We start from the raw sequence: 27,796 nt of genomic DNA on the forward strand, positions 1-27,796 counted from the left end.
GCAGCTACAAGTTGGTAAAAAAAATAATAATCAGTCATTACAGACTAAATACACAACCACAAATTCTAGCTACATGATTTCTTGGTTTGAAAATCTTAATTTCTTCAAGCCCTATAATGTTCATAAGCCTCATATATATAACCCATAATTTTCCTTTATTTCTGTTATGAATGTTTTAAAGAAGGCTCTAGTTCTACTTACAATATCTTGTAATATACTTACAATATCTTGTAATATAAGATGTCCCATGTGTTTTTGATGTCCTTTTCTTAAATACGTTATACATTAACTATGAATTTTATTACCTGGCTCGTAACAGATAAGGTTTACGATAAAGTTAGACAATTTCCACATTTCAACCTGCTTTCTCCAACACAATCTAGTGAGGCAGTAATTTATTAATAATTTAGATAACATTTATTCCAGTGTCAGAGGACACGGACAATTTAGCATTAATCATTATACTCAAGGATTAAAATATTTAAAGTGAAGACATTCTCACCCAGATCCTCCATCACCTTCCTCTTGTAAGTCTGAATACTTCTGTGATGGACACGATACAAACAAGGAAAAAGCACTGCCTGCCTTTCACAGCTGTACTCTGCAACTTCACAGCAACTTACAACGCACTGTAACTTACTGCTCCTTAAAAAACATCCTGTAACGTTTGAATTGTTTTCAAAATGCTTGCTGACGGAAATGACCACCACCAGCTCAGGTAACTTTTCCTATAACGGCCACAATTTAACTGTGGCTTTGGTAATACTCCACTTACTTTCTAACTCACACACATCAGAATTTGCTTTTCTTTTACTAAAGTTTTTATGTAAAAGGTAGGTTGGTTTCCTTTTAATGATGCTGGGACAGGTCTACATCGTAAAGCCAGCATAACTTAGATACAAATGAAAGAGAATTATTTATTTTATCACTCAATTTACCTTTTCCACATTTGATTTTACTGGTTATTTAAAGAATTTTTTCTTAGATTTTATTTTTTAATAAAATAAATAAACATCAAATTCATAAAGGATTAAAAAGTCATTATCTGGCTTCTGCTCCCTCTTGTACCACATTCTGGCATTGGAAGAGGCAGACCAGACCCCATTGCTTTGTTTCCCGGAGCCTCACATTAAGTGCTGGTGACTGTGCTCTCCATCCAGCTGTGGAACAGACCTTGGGAACGGTCTGTTGCCCCAATGCCACCACCCAAAAGCAAGAAGTCAGAGAGAAGGTGGTACATATTGCTCCCTTAAAAATAAATAAGTAGATAAATATAAAAACCACTTGGTATTCATCCTTCAGTCTCCAAAGTATCTTGGAGCGACTTATCCTTTGGAGTGCCTCTCTCCCTCTCTCTATCTCTCAGTAGAGACAGACCAGATACCTAATTTTGGCTGGTTAAATGCAGAGCAAATGAATCCCACCCACACACTCACATGTTTCTGTTTCTGCAGGCAGTATGTTTCCTGGCCAGCCTCTCACCGAACAGAGCCTTGCCCTGCCATTTCACCACCACCACCAGATAATAACCACCAACAATATCTTTTAGTTCAGCAGCAGGCATAGAACAAGATGGAAAAAAGTCTTCACCATAAGTAGTAAAGAAATGACTGGATAAGGAAAAGGAACTTTTAGCAGCACTGCATTCATGACAACGCTCTGGAACAGGCTGAATGTTGCAAAATACCATGTTAAATACATTATCCTCTGATCCAGTTGCACCATGAAACTACAAGGCTTAAAGAAAATATTAAATCTACTAACTGTGCCTGATGCTTTATTATTCCTGCATAATATTTTGATAATAGCAGACACTTAAACCCATTTTAGAATTAGACACATTTCCTTCAAAGAATGCCATATAATCTAAGAAGAGTACAGCAAGGAAAAAAAAATAAGGAAAAGTTACTTCTAGACTGATTATCAGGAAAACGAACCTCAGAAACATTTTGGGGACACAGAAGATTTGAAGTGACACCTAATGAGAAACACGTGGCATTCCAAACAAAAAGGGTGGACTATAGGCACGAATGCAATGTACAAGCAATGAAAACAGCAAAGGGAAGAAAATAGTAATACAGGTAACTGGAGTAGTAAGAGGAGAGCAGAGAAGACCTAAAAAAGGCAGGCAAGGATTAACAAGGATCTTTATTCAGGAATATACAAGAAATCACTAATGAACTCAGAAGCAAAAGTAGGAAGAAAGTGGTGATTAACAGGATGAGATAGCCAAACATTTTGAGAAAAAAAAATAGCAAAGAGAAAAAACTATTGTAAGGATGTGAAGGATGGAGCAAAAGGAGTTAGCAAGACAGAAGAAATCTAAAGCAGTGTCTCTAGAATATCCTAGTAGAAGCTGCGTCAGCAATAACAAACAAATCTCTGCATGTTAATAATAACGTAATTACTCTATTGATATGTGTATGCCAATCTCGCTGTAAAGTGGTGTTAACTTGGAAAAAGCTGTAAAACAAATAGAGAAACTAGCTTAAAAGCTTGTCAAATACGCTGGTAAGAAGGTTTAAAACAAGCAGGATAAAAAATCTGACAATAAATCTGACAAAATTGGTTTAGTGATGGTTTTGGTCAGTGTTAGGTTGATGGTTGGACTCGATGATCTGAAAGGTTCCTTCCAACCTAGACAATTCTATGGTTCTATAATTCTATGAAAGAATAAAAAGATAGTCTAAAGAGTACCTACAGAAGTTTCTGGAACAACTGAAGCATCTTGTCGAAGGAAAGAAAGGCAAGAATTAACACAAAGCCCTCAAATCATCCCAGTGGAGAAAGCCAAGCATGCAAAGGAGGAAAAACTGATTCAAACTACTGGGAAGGCAGCAGAAAGAAGTGAGCCTTTTCCTCAGCAGAAAAAGATTATTAGAAATCAGGGCCAAGGCACAAAGGTAGCCCAAAGGAGCTAGCCCAAAGGAGGACACACTTCAGATGGAGGGAAGTGATGAAAAGGCTGGTAGCAAGCAGCATGTTTGGAATTCCAAGCAGATAGGAAATGAGGAAAAGAGAGTAATGGTGAAGAATAGCAGGTGAAATGCACAGCTGAGGGAAAAGGGAGTTTATAAGTCAAGAATTTTGAGCAGTAATTACTCAGAACATTGGACAACCTCAGACAGTTTAATTAAACTGCACAGTCCTTACCTAATTTTGAGAAGAACTTTATGAACATGAATGTATTTTCCATCCACTAGAAACTTCAGGTCTGCGGTATCGGGGTTGTCAAATTCCTTCTTTAGTGACTGGGCTACTGTTAGATGGTCATCAGGCTCTAGAATAAAACGGGGAACTCATAGTAAGTAATAAGTAATACAAGTATCTCTCACTATAACATCCTGGGTATCTGCCAGCAATTAACACTCTTAATTAATACGACATCTCTTTAAGGATAGTATAAAAACACAGCAGACTATGTGGTCAGTTTGATACACAAAAAGCAAATAAAGGGCAGCTTTCTTCAGTCCTTACTAGCTTCCTACTCCAAACAAATATCCCTATTAAAGAGAAGTAAGTGCCACTCCTCTATTGGTTGCTGTGAAACTGCCCAGTACAATATCCCTAACAGTAAATAACAGTTACAAGTCTGTTCAAAATGTGTTTTCCCTGGACTTATGATGTGTGTGGAAGTCTGCATATTCCTGTTTGTGTCATGTGTGTGTACACCCCACTCTGCAGGTGACACTTGCATTATAAAGTTACCAAACAGCCTTGAAAAGTCATCCATTGTCTACATACAAATTTTTCTCTCTTGAACCGTTTCCAAATCTCCATCATATTTGGTAGCCTCAGAGAACTCTTCTTTAATACTACTAAAAAAAATAACCCCCCAAACCTAATTCTTAGCCCAGAAAACATTTTGTCTTCTTACCATATAAACACACATTATTGGTTTATACAAATTTTGTGGGTCAGTAATAGCTGTTCTCTAGAGAAAATTATATAAATGCTAGGTCTTGTAACCTACCACGCTAGAAACAAGAATAGCGTTCGGCTGGAAATGGAAAGACCTTCACCACATGTTCCAGAAAAAACTTAACACACACACAGTTTGATACTGTTACACTTTGTTTAGCACAATTATTTTTCATTTAATTGAAAGGATGTCACTTATGTTCAGGTATACCCAATTAGGGCAATAATTATTGAAGTCTGTTGGACTACAGGTAGGATCGGGGGGAGGAGAAATCCAATGTAGTGACAATAAAAAATCCTTCTGAAATAAAATAATTTGTTCTTATTTCGTACAATGTAGTTTATTTATTCAGATATCTGCTATCCAAATAAGTAAAAATTTTAGCAACTAATGCAACACTGAAGCTCTTCTTCAAAGTTAACTGGGGATTCAGACGTCCACCAATACGCATCTCCAGATGACTTCTACAGCCAGCAGAGGTGAACTGAATATAATGGGGTTCAGTTATGAAAATCTTAGAGGGTAAAGAGGTGCTTTTATTTGTTACAGCAGTGAAGGGGGAACCAGAGGAAGGAAACAAAGAGGCAGTTCACACTGACGAGGCACAAAGCCAAGAAAACTCCTCAGCAGTCAGTGCTGAGAATTGTAATGGGAATGCTAGAATGGCCACAAAGGGGGAATGAACACGAATGCCTGGGTGTGGGATACGGAGAAGGGCTGTAAGCATGGCAGATGTCCACGGCACCCCGTCCAGCAGATGTCAAGATCCTAGGATGCAGCTGCCTGATGATTTCCACCACAGTCAGGAGACAAACAGCAGTGAGTCAGTCCTGATGACTTGCCAAGGTGGGACAGGATGAAGAGACTAGTCATTCCTAGCTCCTAGAGCATGCTAAAGGGCACATCTGAAACCAGCAGTCAACAAATCCAGAAGACATGATGAGGGCCTGATAGCCAGCATCCTTTATCCTGTGTCATCACAAGGAACCCTGCTCAGATCACATTTCAGTGCCAGGATGCTGGAGAGATCACTTGGCACATGCAAGAATGTGGGTTTGAAAGTGCATCTGAAATCAGTTTTGCTTAACCATGAAATAATCTTTTACTCCTGTAAGGTTTCACCTTGTGCTACAGCACTGCAACATTATTTACAAAGGGACAGAGAAGTCAAGGTCAAAAAACAATAATAAAAGGAGCTGCTACAGTCAAAAAGGACTCCCAAGGTAAGAAGCAGTACAAGGAGGCTGGGTGTATTGATCATGGTGGGGATATGATGAGGGTGGGGAATGGTGAGGTGAGGGAGGTTGGGAAATAAAACTGAAAAAGGGGAAATTTAGATTAAATATTAGGAAGAAATTCTTTACTGTGAGGGTGGTGAGACACTGGAACAGGTTGCCCAGGGAAGTTGTGGATGCCCCATCCCTGGAAGTGTTCAAGGCCAGGCTGGATGGGGCTTTGAGCAACCTGGTCTGGTGGGAGGTGTCCCTGCCCATGGCAGGGGGGTTGGAACTCGATGATCTTTAAGGTCCCTTCTAACCTGAACCATTCCATGAAACAGTTATGAATGTAGTCTTAACCACACTGTGTTAAAGAGAGTGAGTATCTATGAGTATTAAGGAGCAATATGCTGATTAATAAATGGGTTACTTGGAAGTCTTCAACATAAAGGTGATAATTACATGAGTGATCATATATAATCCTACTCAGGACTCTCTTAGACTTAGTTATCTTCTCTGTGAGGAATGAAATAAAGAAAGAGGCAGTTTTTGCTTCTTGCCTTCCTCCACTCTTTGAAAAATTCCTTTATACTCTGCACTAAACCGAGAAGAAATCGCAACAGAAAAAGAGAAGGGGAAATTCTGAGATAGCATGAAGTAATATTTTAACTCGGCAAGAAGAAATGGAAGCTGAAGAGCCCCAGAACCCTACCGATGTACATAAGAAGATACTTATAACTGAATTTATGCTTAAGCTACATATACTAATAATGTCCCATTTCCTTCATAAAATAAGCAATTCTTAAAGAAGAAAAATCTGAATATACTACAGATATTTTTATGTAGAACTTACAACTGACAAACAGATATTCACATGGAATGAACTACCCCATTGCCTGGAATTTTGGTGCAGTAATACAATTTACATCTAATTAGTAGTAGGCAAATATTAGGAATATTAAGAATTTTCACAGTAATTAAGCATACATCTTACAGCTCTGAACAAGCCACAACAGCCTCAGCCTAGAGAAAATGACGATCTTTGGACTGTGCCCTAAAAACATGCATTTTTGGCAATGTACTTTCCTGAGAACAAGATTCTCCATTTAATCCTCTAGTGTCTCAAAGCTGAAATATGAGTACTATTAGCAGAATTTCCTTACCTTGGCATCCAGAAGGCACCAAGGGAGCAAAGAGTGTTCTACAATCATCAGACAAAAGCATACAGTAACACAAAAGCAATTACAAAGGCAGTACAGAAGTGGAATGGAAGCATGATGGACTCAGTACAGTTCAAATTACAAATTAACGAGTCGCTGCTCTCTAGCTTTGAGCTTAAGCTCCCAGATGACACCTACAGACAACCCCAAGAGTCTCATCGTTGATTAGGTCAGCAAAGCCAGTAACTTTATTAGCAACCCATACGGAATTGAATTTCTAGCTGAAGAATGACTTCTCTGTGAGACAATGTTGTACATTCTAACTCTTTCTAGTCAAGGGCAGCAAGAAAGACCCTATGTTAATCAAATATCTGAGATTCAGCAACTTGTCTCTTCAGAAGCCCAGGTCATGATCGCTTGTGATGAGACTCTAAGTGCCTGTGGCCAATTCTCAGCATGGGAATTTGGCTCCCTCAATTCTTAGTAGTCTACTTAAAGGCACCAAAGAAAGCTTCAGGGTTCCTAAATGTTCTGCATGGCCCCCTCAAGTCTCCAAACTCAAATTCAGCTTCTCCACCCATGGAGTTACAGTAACATTCAGTAGTTACATTAAAAAAAACCAACTCCCCAAACCCAAGGCATTTCCCCACAGAAATAAACCACATCAATAAAACAGACAACATTTAGCACTGCCAGAAGACCTTAGCAATTTTTACAATTCCATATTACCATTTATGCATATGTAATATATGGTTACGATTACGCTTCCCAGTAGAAATTTTTGCAAGAAACTAAGTTTAGGCTTCAAACACGTGCCACGGGTTTATGCGCTAATGACCCTACTTAGAAGATCATCAAAACAAAAAAATATTTAAGCTCACCTACTGATAGAAGACGCCACGTAACGGCGGGGGTGGCAAAGCAAGCAAAGACATCGTCAGTGCAGGCAAAGTGTGTGAGGTGGGGAAGGATCACCGACTGCCCACGGCACTGGCCCCACATGTAGACCTGCCCGCTCTGGGTCTTGGCAGCCGACGTGTGAGCGGAGTGGCAGGCTGCAATCTCTATAACTCTGAATTTACAAGCAAACAAAGGAGGGGGAAAAAAAAAAAAAAAAAAAAAAGAGCAAGTCACTCTCACAAGAACAAAACACAGCGAAGAAGCTCACTACCTCCCGTCTTTCCCCACTGCAAAAAACGTATTTGTAAGCGTGCAAGTGCCTCCAAAGGGCAAGAATGTTTTCCCAAATTAAAAGGGCTATCAATGTTTCTTCACATAGCGTGCACTCAGAAGGATTCTCAGTGAAAAAGCATCTTGGGATGAGTGAGGAGACAGTGTTGCAGCAGAGCAGGGTATCTACCCAGCACATGCTCTACCGACCCCCTCGGCTCCCTCTAACAGAGCTCTGATGATTTTCAAAGTCTCTGAATGCCCTCTGTGGTGCTGGGCAGTGAGGCGAGTGGCTGCATTAAGCTGTAGGGAATGGGTACTTGGAGAAGATGAAGAAGGAAATGAAGAGACATTTAAAAAAAAAAAACACCCCAAAATAAAAAGAAATTTGAATTTTGCCTTATAACTGAAAGTCAAGAAAAACTTTTTCCTGCTTGCCTATTCCTAACAGTTATAAACCAACAATTTAAACATACTTCTTTTAATTAAAATACTGAAGTGTCATTACTAATACAAATATTATTACTTAAGTTTAACAGACTTTCATTTGAAAATCAAAAATCGGAACCAAGCAGCACTAAAAGCTGTTTCTAAGTGTATTATAGCTGTGTTAGGCTATCTCACTAATCCCAAAGTTGATTTAGGATTTCAAAACTCCCACTGTGTACAACATTACACAATCCAGTGTTTTGCAGCCCGAATCACAGCTTGTTTACTGGCTTTCCCAGCCGCCTGGGGAAAATAGCTGGGAAAACAACTTGTTTAAAGCTGTATGTACAAATCTTGCAGGCCTTTGTGAGGTAATATTCTCATTGACAGCAGGAATGCATATTCTGGCCAACAAAAGGGAAAGGCAGCATACAACAGTAAAACTCCTATTAAAATGTGGTAACATTTTCACCACAGCCAAAGCGGCTGGACAACATTCAGTTACATTTTAAGCAAAAGCAAAAAAACAAACCATACATAAAGAAAGAGCAACATTCAAAAACAGGCCATGTCTCATCACCAGAGAGGAGTTGGCTCTTCCTTACAGTAAAGTACACAGACACAAGTTTAAGAGGGACATCTCAGTTTTCTTACTATTCACAACAGGAGGCCGAAATCAAGGCCTCGGTAGTAAGGAATAGATTCACATTTCTGGCCACATATATACTTAGCTTGATATTAGCATTAGAAATAACTGCCCCACTACACATGAAGAACTTAGAGAAAATTATTTAACTTGTAAAAATCTAAGCTTAATTTTCAGGCAACAATACCAAGTAAGAACTCTTCCCTCTCTCTCTCCTGGGTTATGAGCCGGATTTAACAGCAGAAATAACACAAATTGCAGATGCCCACTCTTCACTATTTGTGTGTGTACTGCTTGTCAAAAGTACCATATTAAAATACAATTTATATTCAGAGCCAATAAAGCTTTTATTGTTGACTTCAAACAATGAAACTACACCACTGCAGAAAAACTGCAATTAAGGCCTATAAAGCACAGTGTGAGCTGAAGCAGAAAATAGCACATTCAGAACATCCAGTTTCTCTTTCACGAGGATAGTTATAGGGCAGATTCAGGCACTTTCAGTGAAAATTCTATTCACATTTAGCAGAAGAACCATTGCAAAAAATTATAGGCTATTTCTTCCAAAAAATAGATTAAAAATGCCATAATTTTCTGTAGCTGTTCTGAGAGTAAGCCAACTAATGTCTGACTGCAAGACCATAAGTATTACCTGTCCTTATCCACAGTAACTGTTGTAGGGTAAGACTGGTTGCTTTTATTCCCAGTACCTAACTGGCCATATGAATTGGCTCCCCAGGCATAAATCTGACCTTCATCTGTTAGCACTAACGTATGTGCGTAGCCACAGGCAACCTATAAGGAATAACAAAAAGAAAAATCTCATTTATATGTAACAGTAAGTTAATACAGATAGATACATATAATGCCATACGTTAATATTATTGATTCTATACCAGTGTAAGAATTACAATATAAATACAGATAAGATTATTAAAAAGGGAAGCAAAGTTGATGCGGTGACTTTGAGGAAAAAACGTATCGGTGAGGAACCCTGCCAGATAATCTCACAAGTACAGCAAAAGATCAGCTAGAAATTGAGAAAGAAGGAAAGCTATATGACAAATAGGAACAGTATGCAGAAAAAAATGCAGAAAAAGGCAGATCATCTGTCTGTCTTGCACTGACCTTGCTCTATGGGCCACTGCTGCAATGTGAAAAAGCTTACCAGTGTAAAAACAGGCAAGGTCTCCCTATCCGTTCCTCTCCTCCCTGACTGCCAGCCACACAAAACTATCCCCTCCCTGTGCCCGCTCTAGTGCTCACCGGACCCTCTGCTGAGATAACTTCCATCACTGGAAGGAAAGTCTCCGCAGCTGGGCCCGAGGACCACCAGTGCCCACAGAAGGTAAGCAACAGCAGTAGCCAGCCAGGAAAGAGAGGGAAGACATTAACCTTTCCATCCTGATGGCAGCACACAACTGCATCAGCTCTTACCCTCTAGTGGAAACCCACTCGGTCCTGAGCCTGAGCTGCCTCCTCAGGTACCTCCATGAAGCATGTGATTGCTTTAGTTGAAATAAATCCTTAAGTTATTTACTGATTGGAGGTCTACAACTTGGTACTAATCGATACCAAGTGGATGGAAATATCATCTAAGTCAAACTTACTGGAGCAATCGCTCTCTAAGCAGGAGAATAAATAGAGAGCAAAATAATATTCACTTTATTATATTCTTCTCCAACAGCAATTGTTACCAGCAAAACTACTGTCTACATCCTATGAACTGAATGTAAAACTATGTAAGTGTAATAGCAAATCTATATGTAATGTAAATGTAATAAATGTAATAAATAGTAAATGTAACAGATAGGTATTATCTTAGTAAATGTAATAAATAGGATCCAAAGTTCAAAACACTCTTGTAAATTTCCACTAGGTTACAAAATCAATGCTTCCTAGCAGAATGTATAATTTCCCTGACAGTATCCTATGTTTTTGATAAATCAACCAAATATTTCAGTATCAGTTCTTGCAGTTACTTTAAATATTTCTTTTCTTTAAGGTCCCTTCCAACTCTAACCATTCTATGATTCTATGATTATCAAAGAAGTTATCAATTCACTCATTACACTGATGACAGCCCAGCTATTTGCTGAAGTGTAATAGCCGCCCAAGGTCAAGACTAACCATGGAATCATCCCAACTGTTGACCAACTGTGGTCAGAAACAATTTGTTCAGACTCCAAACACCAGTTAGTCACTGTGGCCAGAGTGCCATTCTAAAAGTAATATTCAGTCTGCCAGAAAGACAAAATGCTAATCTGCAGCATTTTCGCAGAAAAGAAAAACAGACAGGGGTTCATGAAGAATGGGGTACCCAATGAAAACTTTCTTATTTACTAAAATAACAGGAATTATTTTAAGTTTCACAGGGAAAAAAAAAGACCAAATATTTCTAATGGCCTAGTCCTCTTTAAGGAAAATCCTGACCTCACTGAAGTCAATGGCAAAATTCCCACTGAATTCCAAAGGGTCACAGTTTCTCTCCTGCTGACAAGAAGTCCATTTTAAGATATACGTGTTTTTATTCTGATAAATGGCACTTTAAGCAAAGAGGTAGAGGACTATCTCCTTTAGACGCAGAATGTGTGCCTGAGCCTGTTGTCATAGAGGGTTTGAGACGGAGTGTCCCACGCGTACCCGCTGGACGCGAATGCCTTGCAGAGCTGCGATTCGGCACGGAGTCGGCTGATTCCCACTGCTGCCCAGTCCCAGCTGCCCATTCCCATTGTAGCCCCAGACATAGACCTGAGGAACAGAGACAGGGATTTTAGTCATAAGAGTGATAGTCATAGAGTTGGCCAGGCCGGAAGGGACCTCCAAAGGTCATCTAGTCCGACCTCCCCGCAGTCAGCAGGGACACCCCCAACTAGACCAGATTGCCCAGGGCCTCGTTGAGCCTCTCCTTGAATATCTCCAGGGAAGGGGCCTCAACCACCTCCCTGGGCAACCTGTTCCAGTGCTCCACCACCCTCCCAGTGAAGACCCCTCTCCTCATCTCCAGTCTAAATCTGTTCCCCTCCAGCTTGAAGCCATTGCCCCTCGTCCTGTCACTGCAGGCCTTTCTAAACAGGTTCTCCCCAGCCTTCCTGTAGGCCCCCTTCAGGTACTGGAAGGCTGCTATTAGGTCTCCCCGGAGCCTCCTCTTCCTCAGGCTGAACAACCCCAGCTCCCTCAGCCTGTCCTCGTAGCAGAGGTGCTCCATCCCCCTGATCATCCTCGTGGCCCTCCTCTGGACCCTCTCCATCAGGTCCATGTCCTTCTTATATTGAGGGCTCCAGACCTGCACACAATACTCCAGGTGAGGTCTCACCAGAGCAGAGTAAAGTGGCAGAATCACCTCTCTGGACCTGCTGGCAACGAATCTTTTGATGCAGCCCAGGATGCGATTGGCCTTCTGGGCTGCAAGTGCACACTGCCTGCTCATGTCCAGCTTCTCGTCCACCAGCACCCCCAAGTCCCTTTCCTCAGGGCTGCTTTCCAATACCTCACCCCCTAGTCTGTACTGATGGTGAGGATTGTTCCGGCCCAGGTGCAGAACCTTGCATTTGCTCTTGTTGAACCTCATGAGGTTCACCTGGGCCCACCTCTCCAGCCTGTCCAGGTCCTTTTGGATGACATCCCATCCCTCTGGTGTATCGACAACACCACACAGCTTGGTATCATCCGCAAACTTGCTGATGGTGCCTTTAATCCCCCTCTCTATATCATTGATAAAAATGTTAAACAGTATTGGCCCCAGCACGGACCCTTGAGGAACACCACTTGTGACTGCTCTCCATCTGGACTTTGAGCCATTGAGTACCACCCTCTGGATGCAACCATCTAGCCAGTTCCTTATCCACTGAACAGTCCACCCATCAAATCCGTACCCCTCCAATTTGGCAATCAGGATGTTGTGGGGGACCGTTTTTTAACTGTTTGCTACTGTCCACTTCTTCTGAAAGCAACGTTAACTACTTCAGACTTAAAGTAATATTTTTCTTCAGTATTTCCTATCCCCACATCTTAGGACCTATACTTATATATATAGATACACACAAACACACACATATATATACATACACATATATATATATACACACAGACATACATATGTTTTCCTGTACCAGAAATTTTGGATGCTGCTTCTGTTTAAAATACCACCTGCATGCTCATCTAAAATTCTAAACCTGCATGTTCATGTTGCTTTTTAAGACCTAGATTATGTAAGACTGCAATATTTTAATACAAAGACTAGAAAATAAACGGTTCATATGGTTGTTTCCCAGCACGGAACAAATTCAGCATGAATGCTTCCCTTTTTCCAAGACCTAATTTCTCATTCAGAAATCCTCTAACAGGAAACACACTACAGTATATACAAACTGGAAGCCATGTGCAACAGTTTGAGTAGGCTGTTAACAGCTCTACGCTGAACATAAGAAAAAAGGAAAATATTGAGCTCTGGCAATTTCAGTGACATATGTTCTTCTGCAAACAGCTGATAGCTACTTAGGTCTAAACTGAAATGATTGGAGTGATGGAGCTAGAGAGGAGGTATGTTCACCAAAATCTTCAGCTCAAATGAATTAAAACAGCAAGAACACTAAAACCTATTCATATCTTTGTAATGAGGATTAAAAAAGTATGAGGTGGATTCAAGGGGTATTGCAGTATAACAAACATATGCCATGTACTTTTATTTTCTCTGTTTTCTCTTGATACTTGAATTCCTTCAACTCAAAGCCAAGTTCAATAGTTGACACAAAGTAACAGCTGCTAAATTTCATGAGTGATCTCACAAACCAAGAAGCCATAACCCAAATATTAGTGAACAGTTTTCCTTGTTTCTCTCCACCTCCTTTCTAAAGAAAAAAACATAATCAGCATGATGAGGAAGATGTGCATAAGTATGTCAGAACGTGCAGGATAATTTAGGACAATGTTTCTTACAGGCAGTATAAGCAGATAGATTTGACATAGTCTGGAAATGTAGACCTCTTTTCTGAGTAGTAGCTCATTGCTGACAGGTTTAAAATTATCTATATCCCATGATATTACATAAAATAAAATTCAGGCAGAAAAGTTACTTAAAATTTCTTACCTCTCCATTTTCCACCACAGCCATAGAGCACATCTGCCCACAAGCTATATTAACTACTATTTTGTTTTGTAGGCAGCTGGTAACTCTTCGAGGAATTGGTTGATTAGCTGTTGAACCAGATCCAACTTGTCCTGAGTTATTATAACCCCATGTGTATACCTCTCCATCAGATGTTAACACCATAGAATGATGAGAGCCGCAGGCAACTTCAATGACTTTCTTGTTCACCAAATTAGTAGATACTTGACAGGGAACGAAACCATGATTTGTTGTACCATTGCCCAACTGACTATAAGCATTATGACCCCATGTATAGACTTCTCCTTCTGTAATAAAAATGTAAAAAGCTGATTTAAAATCTCTATTTTTCTAATGAGTACATGACACAAAATTACAAACTGAAATGTCAAATCCAATAACAATATACATATTTAAGTGTATATAACATATATATATATATATACACACACACACCCTTTGGGACTCTTAAGCCCATGGACACACTGATGCTACCTTCATATAGTGTTGACAACAAATACAAAAGGCTAGTATCACCATAATCTTAGTAAAGGAAATCACGTAGCGGAAGAGAAAAAGGACGAAATGACAGTCAGGAATCCTAATTTCAATTTTTTTCTTCCTGACAATCAATCAAAATTTCTTGTCTATTCCCTGGCACTGTTTCCCACTTTGGAAAATGCAAATAATAAGCTTTCATTCCTTTACAATATACATGAAGATGCTTGTAAGAAAAACTTATTACTACTTATTAATAAACATAGTATTATTTACGTACTATTTAAACATACTACTCATGTTCTGCATTTTGAGAAACATGTTAGTAAAATTAAGAATATAAGCAATGTCTGACTGGGTTAAACCGATGGCCCACTTAGTGCAAAATTCTGTCTCCAACTGACAATAGAAAAAAACTGCTGTTTAAGGGAAATACGACCCTGGTCACTTTTTGTAGTTCCCAAGCATTTATAGTCACTAGATATTACCAGCTACTTCTGATTGTCTTTAACGTACAGAATGTCTGTCCCAGCTCTCTCTCTTATGTTACTAGCACAGACCTTGCACATTTGCTGGACTAATTAAAATGGACTATCTGAAAAAGCAACATTCACATCATAATTTACCTTCTGTAGCAAGAACAACATGAGGACCACTTCCATAACTCAGACAGGCTATCTTTTTGCCACATAGAGAATCTAACCTCCTCGGTTCAATAGTGCTCTGCATGTCACCTGTTCCCAAACATCCACTGCAGTTCATGCCAAGCACAAAAACCTGTTATAAAAAAAATAAATCACAGAATCATAATTTGGGTTGGAATTGGAGGAGGAGGTTGGACCTCCTCCAAAGGTCAACTAGTTCATTCCCCTGCTCAACAAAGGTCTAAATAGATCAGTTGACCCAAGGCCATGCCTAGTCGATTCTTGAACACCTGCAAGGAAAAAGATCTCACAACCCCTATGGATTTAACCACTATCACTGTAATTTTGTTTTCCTAATACCGAATCAGAATTTTCCATCTTCCAGCTTGTGTCCATTGCCTCTCATCCTATCACTACGCACCTTTAAGAAACGTCTAACTCCATTTTCTCTTTATCCTCTGACTGTGGTAGGAAGCCACTAATTTGAATTGAAAATGTTTAAGTAGCAATCAAATGATTATGCATTTTTGCTTGCAACTTTTTCTCAGTATGCTATCACAGCAATGGCTTTCAGAACAACTTGATACATAAATGACTAAATATGTCATATTCATACACACTCTTGGACAATTACCTCATCATTTTCAGTTGCATACAACACTTCATTGCCAGCACTGCCAAATACACAGGCTTGACGAATTAACTTGAGCTCTTCTTGGGAACAGAGAGAAAAAATTGGCCATTTCCCAACATCCAGCATCTTCAGGGCTGACAATAATGTTGCCTCCCAGACCTGATATTATAAAAAAATTATATCAAACACCTAGACAGAGAGAAATTTATACCTTTGCACAGTTAAAAGGGAAAATTTAGAGAAATACCACCATTTCCTTTTTCATCCACAAACCAGTATTTTAGTTCTAGAATAAAACTTGGAGGGAAGCCACTGAAATAAGCAAAATATATCATGATCCAGAAAGAATGCATCTATATACATGGAGAAAAGCAGCATATAAGAAGTTAAATGGTGAGGTTGCATTTTCACTATATTCACACAATATAACTGCTAGCTTACAGAATTCACTGTACAGGATTCTAACATCAACTGTAAAGTATTCATTCAAAACTTGAAAATAATTTGTGTCTTTTCCTCTGGTGCTGACATTACTGTTAAAAGAAGAAACCATAAAAAAAATCTTTGAAAAATATACACATTTGTTTTCACGTGTTGAAAATGGAAACTCAAGAAACTCCTTTACTTCTGAAATTTACTTCTGTGTCTCAACAATTATCGAATCTTTGGAAACTTCCTAAGAATATCTGCATTTTATGTAAGTAGACATATAATAAAAGAAAAAAGATAATTGAACATTTTGCGGCTTATCCAAGGACAAATTACAAGTTTATAGTTAAGGAATAACAGGTCTCTTCAGACATTAGAACTAGTCAAGCTAATGTTTGAATCTCACGCAACATTTCTACTGCTTTAGTATAGCATAAATCAGAAAAATGTTGCAGTATCAAAATTTAGTAGCAAATTATGCATGGAGCATGCATCAAATTTTCTTTACTGAAATTAAAACAGGCTCTGAACATGAAAAAAAACAACCAATCAGCATTACTTCGCAGCTCAGAAGGTAAGTAAGAAGAGTTTTTGCCTGTCACAGGTAGTTCACCACATAACAGTAAGGACTGCATCATTAATTTATTTCTAGCAAGAAGCAGACTTACAAGATGATCTGTTACAGAACATAATTTTTTCTACCTCTGTCTGAAACGAAGATGTGAATAAATTCTAATTTGGAGTCTGAAGCACATTAGTCAGTTTTAAGAATATTGGTTTTTTTATTAGTATCACTTAATATGAAAAAATGTACACAGGAACATAGATAAGATTTGAAACTACATAAATAAACCCTACATTAATCCTGAATTAAAGCCTTTAAACAAATAGCTGTTAATCACTCATTTCTTTATAATATGCTTCTGAAGAAAGGGAAGGAGGGCTGGTCATCTTCTCTAAAGAGAAGTTGCAGTTTTGATCATACCAGTTCTTTGCCCATCTCCTCACACCAAGTAACTGAACAATTTCAGCCAAATTTGGAAGTGAAAGGGAAGCAAAACTCTGCTAACGCAATCCATGCGGCAGTAGGCAGCTGGACAATTAGGCACGTGTGTTATGAAATAAGTCAGCAAGCAAGTAGGTCCAAGCTAGGCCTAGTAACTGCTGTCCTTCATGACACACAGCAGAGCGATAAGAGATGAAGGCCATGAATCCATATGGAATAGGGCTTCATTCATCTGCTGTTCGCAAAACAATTTATGTCAAGAGGTTAGCATTAATTCTATGCAGTATTTTGGCCACTTTTAAAATATAATAAATACTAAAAGCATCAGACACTACTCTTCCAATTGCGTCAACAAAACTGCATCCCACTTTTGCTCAGGACTGATGAAGCCTGAGGTTCAAAGAGAGAGTCAGGGTGTCCTTCAGTTGTACAGATTTCCTTACTGCAATAAGATACTGGTTTCTTTAAAATTTGGGCTCTAAATTTCAAGTGCACATGCCCTCACGCACCTTAAACAGTAGTTTTTTTCTGTAACCTTGTTCTACAAAGCACTCACATTTAACAGGTTAAAAAAACCCAAACAACCAACAAACTCTAGCATTTGTTTACACAAAAGTAATACACTGAAGGAAAAAAAACCCCAAACTACTATTATAAAAAACACTCAAGCAAACACTTATGATATTGGCTTTTTTTAAACAAAAGAAATAACAACAAACTTTATCAGACTAAAAAATATCCACAATCTAAATCCTGTCTCTGTAATTATTAGTCACATTCAGTTCAGTAAGAGATATTGCCTCACCTTTTAAGATCTTCTTCCCTCCTATGCTTCTCCATTATATTTTGTCCCAAAAATATGAAAAACAGCTCGAACTATCAGCCTGCCAATATTTAAGTCCCGTAAGTGATCAGTTCCCTCATTTTATCGCACAAAGTCATGAAAGACAGAGTCAGACCAGAATCTGAGTTTTCATATTGTCCAGCTACCTATCCCAAAAGTGAATCAGCTATGCCTCAAGAATTCCTGAAACTTCTATGCTTCATTTGACCTCAGCAATCAGTTTGAAAGCTGATTATTCAGTTCAATTTGTTATACGGATCACCTTACAAGGCATCATCATTAAGCTCAAAATCTGAATGATGTTTCATTAAGTTTTATACACAAAGTGTTCGAGGAAAATAAAAGAGAAAAATGAGAGGAAGATTTTGCCTCAAATTACACTACAGAAGTTAATTCTAACAAGTTTATGTTGTTGAAACATTAGGCTGGAACATGTAACTTTAGAACTTAATACTAAATTAAACCAGCCTTGTAAGCCAAAGGAGCAATTCAACCTAATTAAAATGAATATATAGTTCTTCTAATATTTTCTGGATCACACAAGCAACATTTCTTTTGCTGGTATCATTTTTCTACCAATAGCTTTGGTTTTTTGATTATCTTGAAAGCTACAAGCATGTACTAAGCTACCACTAAATGGAACTAAGCTTCTTCCTTTTGAGAAGAGCAGCAGGGAATACAAATTCACACTCTGACCTTGACACCGGCTCCTTGAGAAGGAGGAGGTTCATCCTCCATATGGATTTGTGCTTGTGTCCCCCTGCAGAGAGAGAAAGGTGGTTAAAATCACTGTATCTATTAATGCAATAAAACTTTACAGAACTATACACGCTTAATATTAAGCCAGAACTATTTGCTTCTGTGGGATGAGAAAACAAGAAACACAAAGCGCAGCCAATTTCGGTTTTATATTCAGTTGTACAGTGGCCAGTAGACTCTGCTCTTCTGTATTCTTACCTAAAATAACAATACCTGGACAAAACTCTTTTTTTAAATTAGTAGTAAAATTAATCAGACTGTGATTGGAAAGGAAGAAGTTTTAATAAACACAATACTCCAATGTCTTTTTATTACAGTAAAAATCAATTTATAACCTTGCTGACATAATTTTTCAAGACATTTCTTTCAGCAAACAACAAGCACACTGGTCAGAGCTTTCCATTTCTGACTTAAGCCTTCAAATGCTCTTTTTCCAGTTCCATTCTGAAAACCAATGAAAAACGTTTGGGCCTTTTCAGGTTTACTGAGAACTGTTAAAATATTCACTCTGTTTCAGAAAAATATTGCCAACCCTGTAAATTACTTGTATCATTTCTATGATGTGTATTATCAATAGAAACAGATTTTCAGATCAGATGTTTCTTCTATCCTTAAATTATTTCCTAACATAAAGCCATGCAACTCCATTGTCAGTAAAACTGCAAAAAAGAGTAAGCAGCTCCGACACCGTGCAAGCTTCTTTTACTCAACTAGTCAGAAAGTTGAACACAACATTTTCTTTGAGCTACACTGGTTCAGCCAATGCTAAAAATCGGTTTAGTCCTCACCTAAAATAAAATGTAAAAAAATGTAAAAAGTAAAAATCTGACTACAGGCAGAATAACATCCAACAAACAACAAGCTACCATTTTACTCGGTTACTTTTTGGAGGAATACCACACTAAAAGTAGTATCAATGTAGCTTTATAAAACTACCTAACTTACTACTAAACATGCCTCTTCTTTAAGACTTTCATGCCGTAAGACCTAGGCCAAGGACATAGAATACATGAAATTCATATGATTTAAATTTTGTAAGTGTTAATGATGTAACAAATATAATTTAATGTACTGAATAAATAACAATTATTTTTATTTACTGAAAATGAATAAAAACTGAACAATTGCTGCAGCTCAGCTATACTGAATATGCACATTGTTAAGCATATGCTTTAACAAAACTCACAAATCTACATACACACAGAGTATTTTGTATACTTGGTTTGAGACACTAAATGATAAATTCAGCTCGTGTGAAAGTCCAGCTACTCTCTTGACCATCTCGACTTTGAGCTTAAGGCTCAAACACCCAACGAAACTGGAATAACTTGCAGCTAAGTTATACTCCCTTTTAACTAGGAAAGATGGACGGGTTGATTCAATTTTCCACGCATTAGCACCTACTGAGATTTGAGATGACCTTGGGGATCCTCAACACCAAATAGTGCTGGCAGATAGGAAACAGGACCTATAGGGTAACCCATGACACGCTGGAGCAGCAGCTAAGAACTAAAAGACAGTGATGCCATCAAGGGGGAACAGTTTTAAACTGAAAAAGGGGAGATTTAGATTACATACTAGGAAGAAATTCTTTAGTGTGAGGGTGGTGAGACACTGGAACGGATTGCACAGAGAAGCTGTGGATGCCCCATCCCTGGAGGTGTTCAAGACCAGGCTGGATGGGGCTTTGGGCAACCTGCTCTAGTGGGAGGTGTCCCTGCCCATGGCAGGGGGGTTGGAACTCTAAAGTTCCATTCCAACCTGAACCATTCCATGATTCTACGATGTATGTACAACTGAACAGATCCCGGAATAAGCAGACATAGCTATTTACCAGGCTTTACAACTTGTTAAGCTCTTGCTATTAAGCGATTTGTTATTTTCTCATTTTCTTCAACATGCTTACTTGTTCAAAAAACAAGAACGCAACCAGTTGATTTTGTGTACATTATCACTATTTAACTAGAAACAACTCACCAAATTAACACCTTTGGTATGACCACAGCCTGAGCCGGACTGTATCACTGAACTGCAGTTCTGAAACATTTAAAGTATGCGAGTAGTCCTACTGTGAAACTCATTATCAAGGCTATCCAATATTTTGCAGCATCAATTTCAAGCATTCCCTGGCAATGCTGGTATATGTTACCCACTTCTTGGCCATCCTTAGCCTACAGTCAGTCCAAAGGGCTCACACATCCCTCAAAAGAATACCTATTAATTATGAATTTTCTAATTTAAAGAAATGTAGAATTCTCTATTTCCTTCCTCGAGCCATTTGATACATAACCGAAAGCCATGATTCTTCAAGTTCTAATGTTTCAATCCAATTGTTTCTGTTCGGACAAAAGCATAGTTTGACTTTAAAAGCAGTTTATTCATTAGTATAGAGAAAGATACCTCAGGATCTAACCATCTCAGTCACCTAACAAAAGCGACTCCAGCCCACTACTTTTCAGAGTTCCACAAACATGCCGACAGTTTTGCCCCAACTCTTCAAGAGCAAAGATCACTTACATGTCCTCACAACTCAAGTTATACCAAGTTTTATCTTATATATAACTAAGAGAAAATCACCCTGCAGCTCCATTCTTCAAGCTGTTCTGCAAACATAGACTCCTTACTTCTGAGCAAGCCCATAGGAGTACATGGGATGGTTCAAGCTACACCAGTTTATTTTTATTCAAATTCATGTGTTCTAATAAAAGTACATACTGCATCTGCATCTGCAAAGGTGTTCTTTCTGTTGACCTGCAATTGATTTAAGAGTACATGTTCACCCTGGGATCCTGAAAATAAAGAAGACCAAAAAAAGCCATTATTAAGTCTGTCTAAGAATCATTCTTACCTGTGTACCTTTAAAATACTAGTGATGATTCATATTTGCCTACTCGTAGGAATTTTCCCTCCAGAAAAACAACCATTATATATACAAAGCGAACAAAGAAAAAACAGCATTTTCATCAAAAATTAAAAGATAAAAACCTCTATGTTCAGGTACAGAAGAAAAATACAGCCTATTTCAGGCAAGTTACTGGGGTTGTTAATCTACTAAATCTTATAAGGTGTGTATAATTGCTAAGAAACCTTGCTTTAAAATAGCTAGCCACTACGTTGTTTTTTTTTGTTTGGTTGGTTGGTTTTTTAATGCAATACTTACTTTGGAAAGTAAAAAGGTAAGCAAGAAATATCTCTCATGTATTAAAATTTTACATATGATTTCACTAGCTGTGTTGTCAAAAAAATTCTGAAGTACAGATCAAAGGGAGAAAACTTCATTGTTATTAACATCCATTTCTTGAGGAAGTGCACAGCATTTTAATACAAAAATATTTATAACAGACTTGCACAAATCTCTTATCTGGAATCCAAGTACCATTAGTAATCTGGACAGCATACTCTGGCAGTCTGAGTTTAAGTTTTGGAATTTCAAAGTTCTGACCCTGGTTTTGGTCCAACCGTGACAGGTCTTTGGGTAAGGCACATACACTTCTCCAGTACAGATAAGACTCCTTTAAGGAATACAAATTCCAGTTCTAAAAGCCAAGTTCTATTAGCAGTCTAAGACCATTTAATGCTAAATAATTAAACAGGTTCACTGACTCATTTGAATGTAAACATTCTTGTAGATTCTCTCTCTAGGAACTTGGCAAGCAAACAAAAATTTTCAGAACGCCACTTAGTATTTCCTCCCACTTAATTTGAGCATTTATGAATCTCATCTGCGGAATCAAAGGTCTGTCTGAAGTTTCTTCCCCAAGGACTCTTAACCACAGCCTTAGGAAAGATTAGGAGGAAAAAGTCACAGAAAAAAGGGACTTGCTGACACCCTTAGGAAAGGAACCTAACCTTCTCTGATATTCTTGGTTTCTCAGCAGTTTCCTACCGGAACAGTCATGAAATGATGTTAACTTGTCTAAGTGATCTTGCAGGAAAGGACAAACCAGTAATACCATCAACAGTTATTCCTATTGAACAAGTCACATTCCCTTTCTAGGAAGACTATCTTCAAAATTATCTTCCTTCTTCACATACAGTGAGATGTCACTACTCCATCCAATGCAGACAATAAACTGAAAGAACTCAGCTTGTCACTCATGCTTCCATTCATGCAGCACTTTCCATTACCAAGAAAATGTAGACTTTGAGAAACAGCAAGTGGTTGGTTGAAAAACTGCTGTCTCCAACTAAAGTATGGTCTTCTCCCCTCCCCTTCTTGCTTCTTGACACCAGACTGTGACTTCTCAGCTCCTGATGCGAGCTCCGCTGGCTGCCTCCTAACTGCAAGAGCAAATCTACAAAGAGTTCAGAGGGCAGATCCAAGAAACTCTGAAAGACTGTAGTATTTACAGTCTGAAAAGCTGACATCCTTGACCTTGCAAGGTAGGTAACTGCTACAGAAATTTCTAATTGACATGATCCGAGATAAGACAGCTTTATTCTCTCAATCTCCAGAGACAAAACTTCAGCCAAAAACACCATGTCAGACACCACCTCTCTTGTGGCATGACATCCTGCTCCACCTGTTGGTTCCAGGGATGGGCCTCCAGCAAGTTTTCAGAGGTTCATCTACGAGCAGCATGATGTACTGGAGCTAGATGCTGGAAAGCTATTCACCAAGGCCCTTATTTGCAGTAACTTCATCACCCCCAAAAAGAAGGTGATTGTCAAGAATGAAAGCAGTGAAGGACAAGATGCAAACAACACACGAAAGAAAACCTGGGCACAGGAAAAGCAAGGAAGATGGTGGGAACACTGTTCTGTTACCCATGCTTAGCACCATCCCTCAATAGAGGTTCGATATCTCTGCAATAAAGAGCAAATACATCAGGGAAAGACATTTTGAAAGAAGCGAGAAGATGGGAAAGAAAACAGAGGGCATGATTTTTCAACTCCCCAGTGATTTAAAAATAAGTGTTAGGGCCTGGTGAGAAATTTCTGCCCTAAGTGACAAAACTGCTTTGAAAAATCGTATGTAGACTCCTGGGACACCTTCCCCTCACCTCCAAAAAAACCACACCGTGGTGTTTTGGACTAGCAAGACAATACAACTAATTTGATTTTTATCAAATCACCTAGGACTTTTAAAAGCCCTACATGATGGTAAGACACACTGCTCATATTAAGTTTCTTTATTTCTCCCATTCCTATGCCAATTATTTTTTTTTCCCCTTAGAACTGCTGTCAATCATTGTCAGCACTGATGCAGAATGGTGTATTGTTTACCAGCGAGCAACGTGAGTGGAAGTGACTGAAAAAATCACCCGTCCTCACCCACCAGAGGGATCATGTTTAAAGCAGAAGGAAAAAAAAAATATCTCAAATTCTTTTCTCATTCTACAAACCCTACAGTCACCCTGAAAAAAAATAATTTCAAAGCTTTGACTATCATTCTATCTGGCTGAAAAAAATGAAGATTTGAATAAAGCAACTAAAAACTAATAAGGAAGATAAACTCTACAACAAATTAATGAAAGCCAAAAATACAAAGGCTAGAAAATAGTAATGACGTTTATACTAAAATTACGCCTCTAACAGACATGCTGAACTGTCAAGGTCAGCAGCTAAAAAAGCCTGGTAAGAAGGGGGCAGTCAAAAAATATTTTCACTTAAAAATATTTACACTTCTTTCTACAAGTGCAAAAATACCTTTTGAAGGCAATCAAGTGGTTCAGATCATGGAAACAATGCAAGAACTACCTTCAAAGCTGAAAAGCATTAAAGGAGGATGCTGGAGTCATTTGCACATAAATAGTGGTAAATAGTGCAGTAAAATTAAACAAATATAACAAGCGTTATCTCCAGACCTTGAAGTTTATTAAAACAATCAAACATTTTGTTAGATAGTCTCTTGGGAACAGGACGTCACTCCTGTATCTAAATGCAACCTAATGTAACCTAATTTAGCCTAAATCTAACCTGAGATGCGGAAGGAAAACATTTGTTTGCATTTTTTAATGTGGCTGATCCAAGATTTTCAAAAAATTAACTTGAAAAGCTCTTTTTCTTTGCTGAATTGTTAGCCAAACTCTAAACACACTTCAGTTCCCAGAGTCCCTACAGACACACAAACATAACAAAATACAACTGATCCAATTGTTAGTTCTTCTCTATTTTAAATGCTACACAAAATTTAATTTACCATATAATTGATTTGGTGGAATTGAAGTTTATTCTTCATTTTGATGTTCCGACATGAGAGTTAAAGGAACCAGCTTTAGGGAAACAAAAGTATTCCAAAGATTTCTTTTTAAAAGAACTTTATTAAAAATATTAACAAGGTAACAAGCAAAATAATTCACAATAATGCAATATATATGTGAAAGAAACAGCTATTGTCTTTTCATAAACTTCAAGAATCTGAGTACAGAAAATATTAAAGCTTTAAGAATTTAAGAAACACTAACAGGTCATCAAGTTGTTCAGGATAAACCATGTGCAAGCTTCAGACGTTAGGTGACATTGCCCCTGTATGTGGGAACCTGACTGGACTGGACATCAGCTCAATGGCACAGGAACAGCGTGTCTGGGTGGAACCCTTCTGTTATTATGCAATCATAAACATTATATTGCATTAACAGAAAAAAAGTTTGCAAATGAATGCATTTTGTTATGCTCCCTCTAAGTAGATCTGACCTAGCCTAAATTACTAGCAGTCTGCAGTTACCTGATCCAGCCAAACGCTGAGCCATGTCTCAGGTCTAACTCTTGGGTCTTTGACCTCACAGTCTGGTCTAGCAGTTAAAGAAGAAATATTCACAGCTTCTACACATCTAACTTTTAATCACTCAGATGTCCAAGGAAGGTCATTCTAGGCTCATTTAGACTAAAGGCTTTAATTTATAAAATTTATCTTCTAAAACAATCTAAACCTTAATAAAAAAAACTTAAACATAAACATTAACAAACCACACCTGACTTTATTTTCTACATTCCCTGCTTACTTCGGTTTTGCAGTTTTTCTGCACATCACAACCTTGGTCAATAAGGGCTCCAACCTACAGCTAAGAGGGCTACATGTTGGGTCACCAAGAGCAGAGTTTTTTTTCAGGACGATGTCTAGCACAGTTCCAGCATGAATCTGGCTGGAGCGACGTCTCCTTGTAACACTGGGCACTTGCCAGAGCACTTCCCATGAACCCAGCACACAACGCCTGGGCGGGTGGGAGGATGGTGCAATCTTTCCCTGACACAAAGTCAGAATTTGCCTACATATATACATCAAGTAGATATATATAAATGCATGTCTAAAAATATAGAGATATATACACACACACAACAGGTATGATGGAGCTGAGAATTCTGATAGCTTAAATTTTTATACTTATAACTATCTGCATAAAAAGATACCATATGTTATAGAAGAGAGAAATACAATAGTAAATAGAATGTGTATATGAAAGAAAGAACTTCCCCCATGAGTAAATGACTGTCTAACTGTCCACTTAGATATGTCTTTCAGTCTTCTGATACTGAAACTGACCAACGTTAAGTGGCAAGAGCATTGGATTAGACATAGCCATGAGGTTTCCCAACTCCTAGTAAATAATTAAGAGACAAAATGTTATTCTTTATGGTCTAAGTTTTAAGCATCTATTAAATCTACCCACTGCAGCAGCCTCCTCCAAACTGCAACAAATCATAGGCCTCACGATGCCAAGGCTGTTTTACCTCAACTTTATCACTCAATGGTCTTACTTCTATTCTTGTTTTTACTAACATGACTAAAGAAGCCTCAAAAAACAATTGCATAAATTCTGAATTCCTTTTGCTGATTCTTACTTTAGAACTGCGCTTTATGTCTTATATTTTCCTTTCCTTATCCATCCTTTTTCTAGTCTTTATTCCTAAAACCCTTTTTGAGACAGATCAAAGTTCTTTTCAATAGACCTTTTTTCACTCCTTGGATATAAATTCCAAATAGAGTCTACCTTTGGCATAAAACAACTTCATACCTTCTTGGCTTCTAGGGCCCTCAGGACTACAGTACAACTAAGATCACCAATTAATCCTCTTGATTTTTCAAAGTTTGCCCTTCTAAAATGGAGAATTTCAAACCTGTCTCTGTTTAGTCCCCTATTTTATTTCTATTTTATTCAATCTAATTAAAAATGTGATCCAAGATCACAAGCTGACTAATAAACCAGCTCTTCTCAAAGTTTGTCACACTACTTAGTGAGATCAAATCTAAAGCAATTCAGTGCTTTACAGCAGTTGTATGTAGGAACTGGATCGCTATATGTCCTTCCCAAATGATGCTGTTACCTGTATCTAAGAAAAAAATCCACCTGTGATATAATTCCTGATAGTATATCTCAGTAAGTGATACCCTTATCCAAATCCAACTCTTGTGGTCTATGGCAGACACCATCAAAAGCTCTTGAAATTATTTTTTTCTCAAAGCAATAATGTGTTTGACTTTTTTTTTAATCCACACAATCTCTTCCTGTTACTTTACTGCCCATCACATCACTCACATCCTGTGCCATCCTGTCACATTTACTTCTTGTATCTGGGGACAGCACTAGCTCTCCTACCCTGCATTCCGCAGGATAGTTGGTTATTTCTCTGTGTTTCCCTTACCCCAGGACTGCTTTCACATCCTTCAACCTTAGTTCAGCCCAAATGGTTTCTGGTGGTGCACAAACAGAACCATCTACAGACCCTACTCAGTTCATAAGCAGGAGTAAAATCTCTTAGCTTGTTAGAGAATCATAGAATTGTCTAGGTCGGAAGGGACCTTTCACATCATCTGGTCCAACCATCAACCTAACACTGACCAAAACCACCATGAAACCAACCAAGCTCTACAAAACGTAGACCAAGCTCCACATCTACCCGTCTTTTAAATACCTCCAGGTATGGTGATTCCACCACTTCCCTGGGCAGCCCGTTCCTCCGTAGTCGTGCCCTCTCTTTTTATCCACCAGTATTAGACATTTCATCTCCACACGGAGACACAATGCAATCCTCCCACACAGCTTCCCAGGTACTTTTTCTCTGCCTTAAAACCGTAACCGGCCATCAAGCGGAGCTTGTTTACCGTCCTGAGAGCCTCACACCTCCTCTGCACACCCATGGACTCACACCTCTCCAGCACCACACGAATTTAACACCTGACACAAGTTGCAACACCATCCCCCCCAATTTATCAGCCATTTCTAAACCTGGGAAAGGTAACCCAGGGGAACGCGACACCGCACCGGCCCAGCAGGGGCCGAAAAGCGGCCTTCCCCACTCCTCCCTCCCCACCCACGGCCAAACGGCGGCAATGGGGCAGGACCTCCGCCTCGCCCCCTCACCAGCGGGTTCCAGGCCCAGGCTCCCTCAG

At 38.7% G+C, this 27,796-nt stretch overlaps 1 protein-coding gene across 2 annotated transcripts in view; it reads right to left on the reverse strand.

The window, feature by feature from the left end:
• The window catches only part of RCBTB2 (regulator of chromosome condensation (RCC1) and BTB (POZ) domain containing protein 2), a 36,146-nt gene that overhangs the window by 8,099 nt on the left and 251 nt on the right, over nt 1-27,796 (reverse strand). Inside the window, exons 2-10 of one of the 2 annotated variants that reach the window (XM_014966134.1) lie at nt 18,403-18,466; nt 17,668-17,746; nt 15,428-15,586; nt 14,776-14,926; nt 13,634-13,959; nt 11,188-11,295; nt 9,197-9,339; nt 7,181-7,371; nt 3,154-3,280 (exon numbers count right to left, since the gene is read on the reverse strand). In XM_014966134.1, the coding sequence (XP_014821620.1) occupies nt 3,154-3,280; nt 7,181-7,371; nt 9,197-9,339; nt 11,188-11,295; nt 13,634-13,959; nt 14,776-14,926; nt 15,428-15,553 (1,172 nt within the window). In that variant the 5' untranslated portion in view covers nt 15,554-15,586; nt 17,668-17,746; nt 18,403-18,466. The remainder of the gene's footprint in view (nt 1-3,153; nt 3,281-7,180; nt 7,372-9,196; nt 9,340-11,187; nt 11,296-13,633; nt 13,960-14,775; nt 14,927-15,427; nt 15,587-17,667; nt 17,747-18,402; nt 18,467-27,796) is intronic. The other variant, XM_014966133.1, reaches the window with a different exon arrangement.

Source organism: Calidris pugnax, unplaced genomic scaffold (assembly GCF_001431845.1).
Source record: "Calidris pugnax isolate Ruff unplaced genomic scaffold, ASM143184v1 scaffold20, whole genome shotgun sequence".
Taxonomy (NCBI): domain Eukaryota; kingdom Metazoa; phylum Chordata; class Aves; order Charadriiformes; family Scolopacidae; genus Calidris; species Calidris pugnax.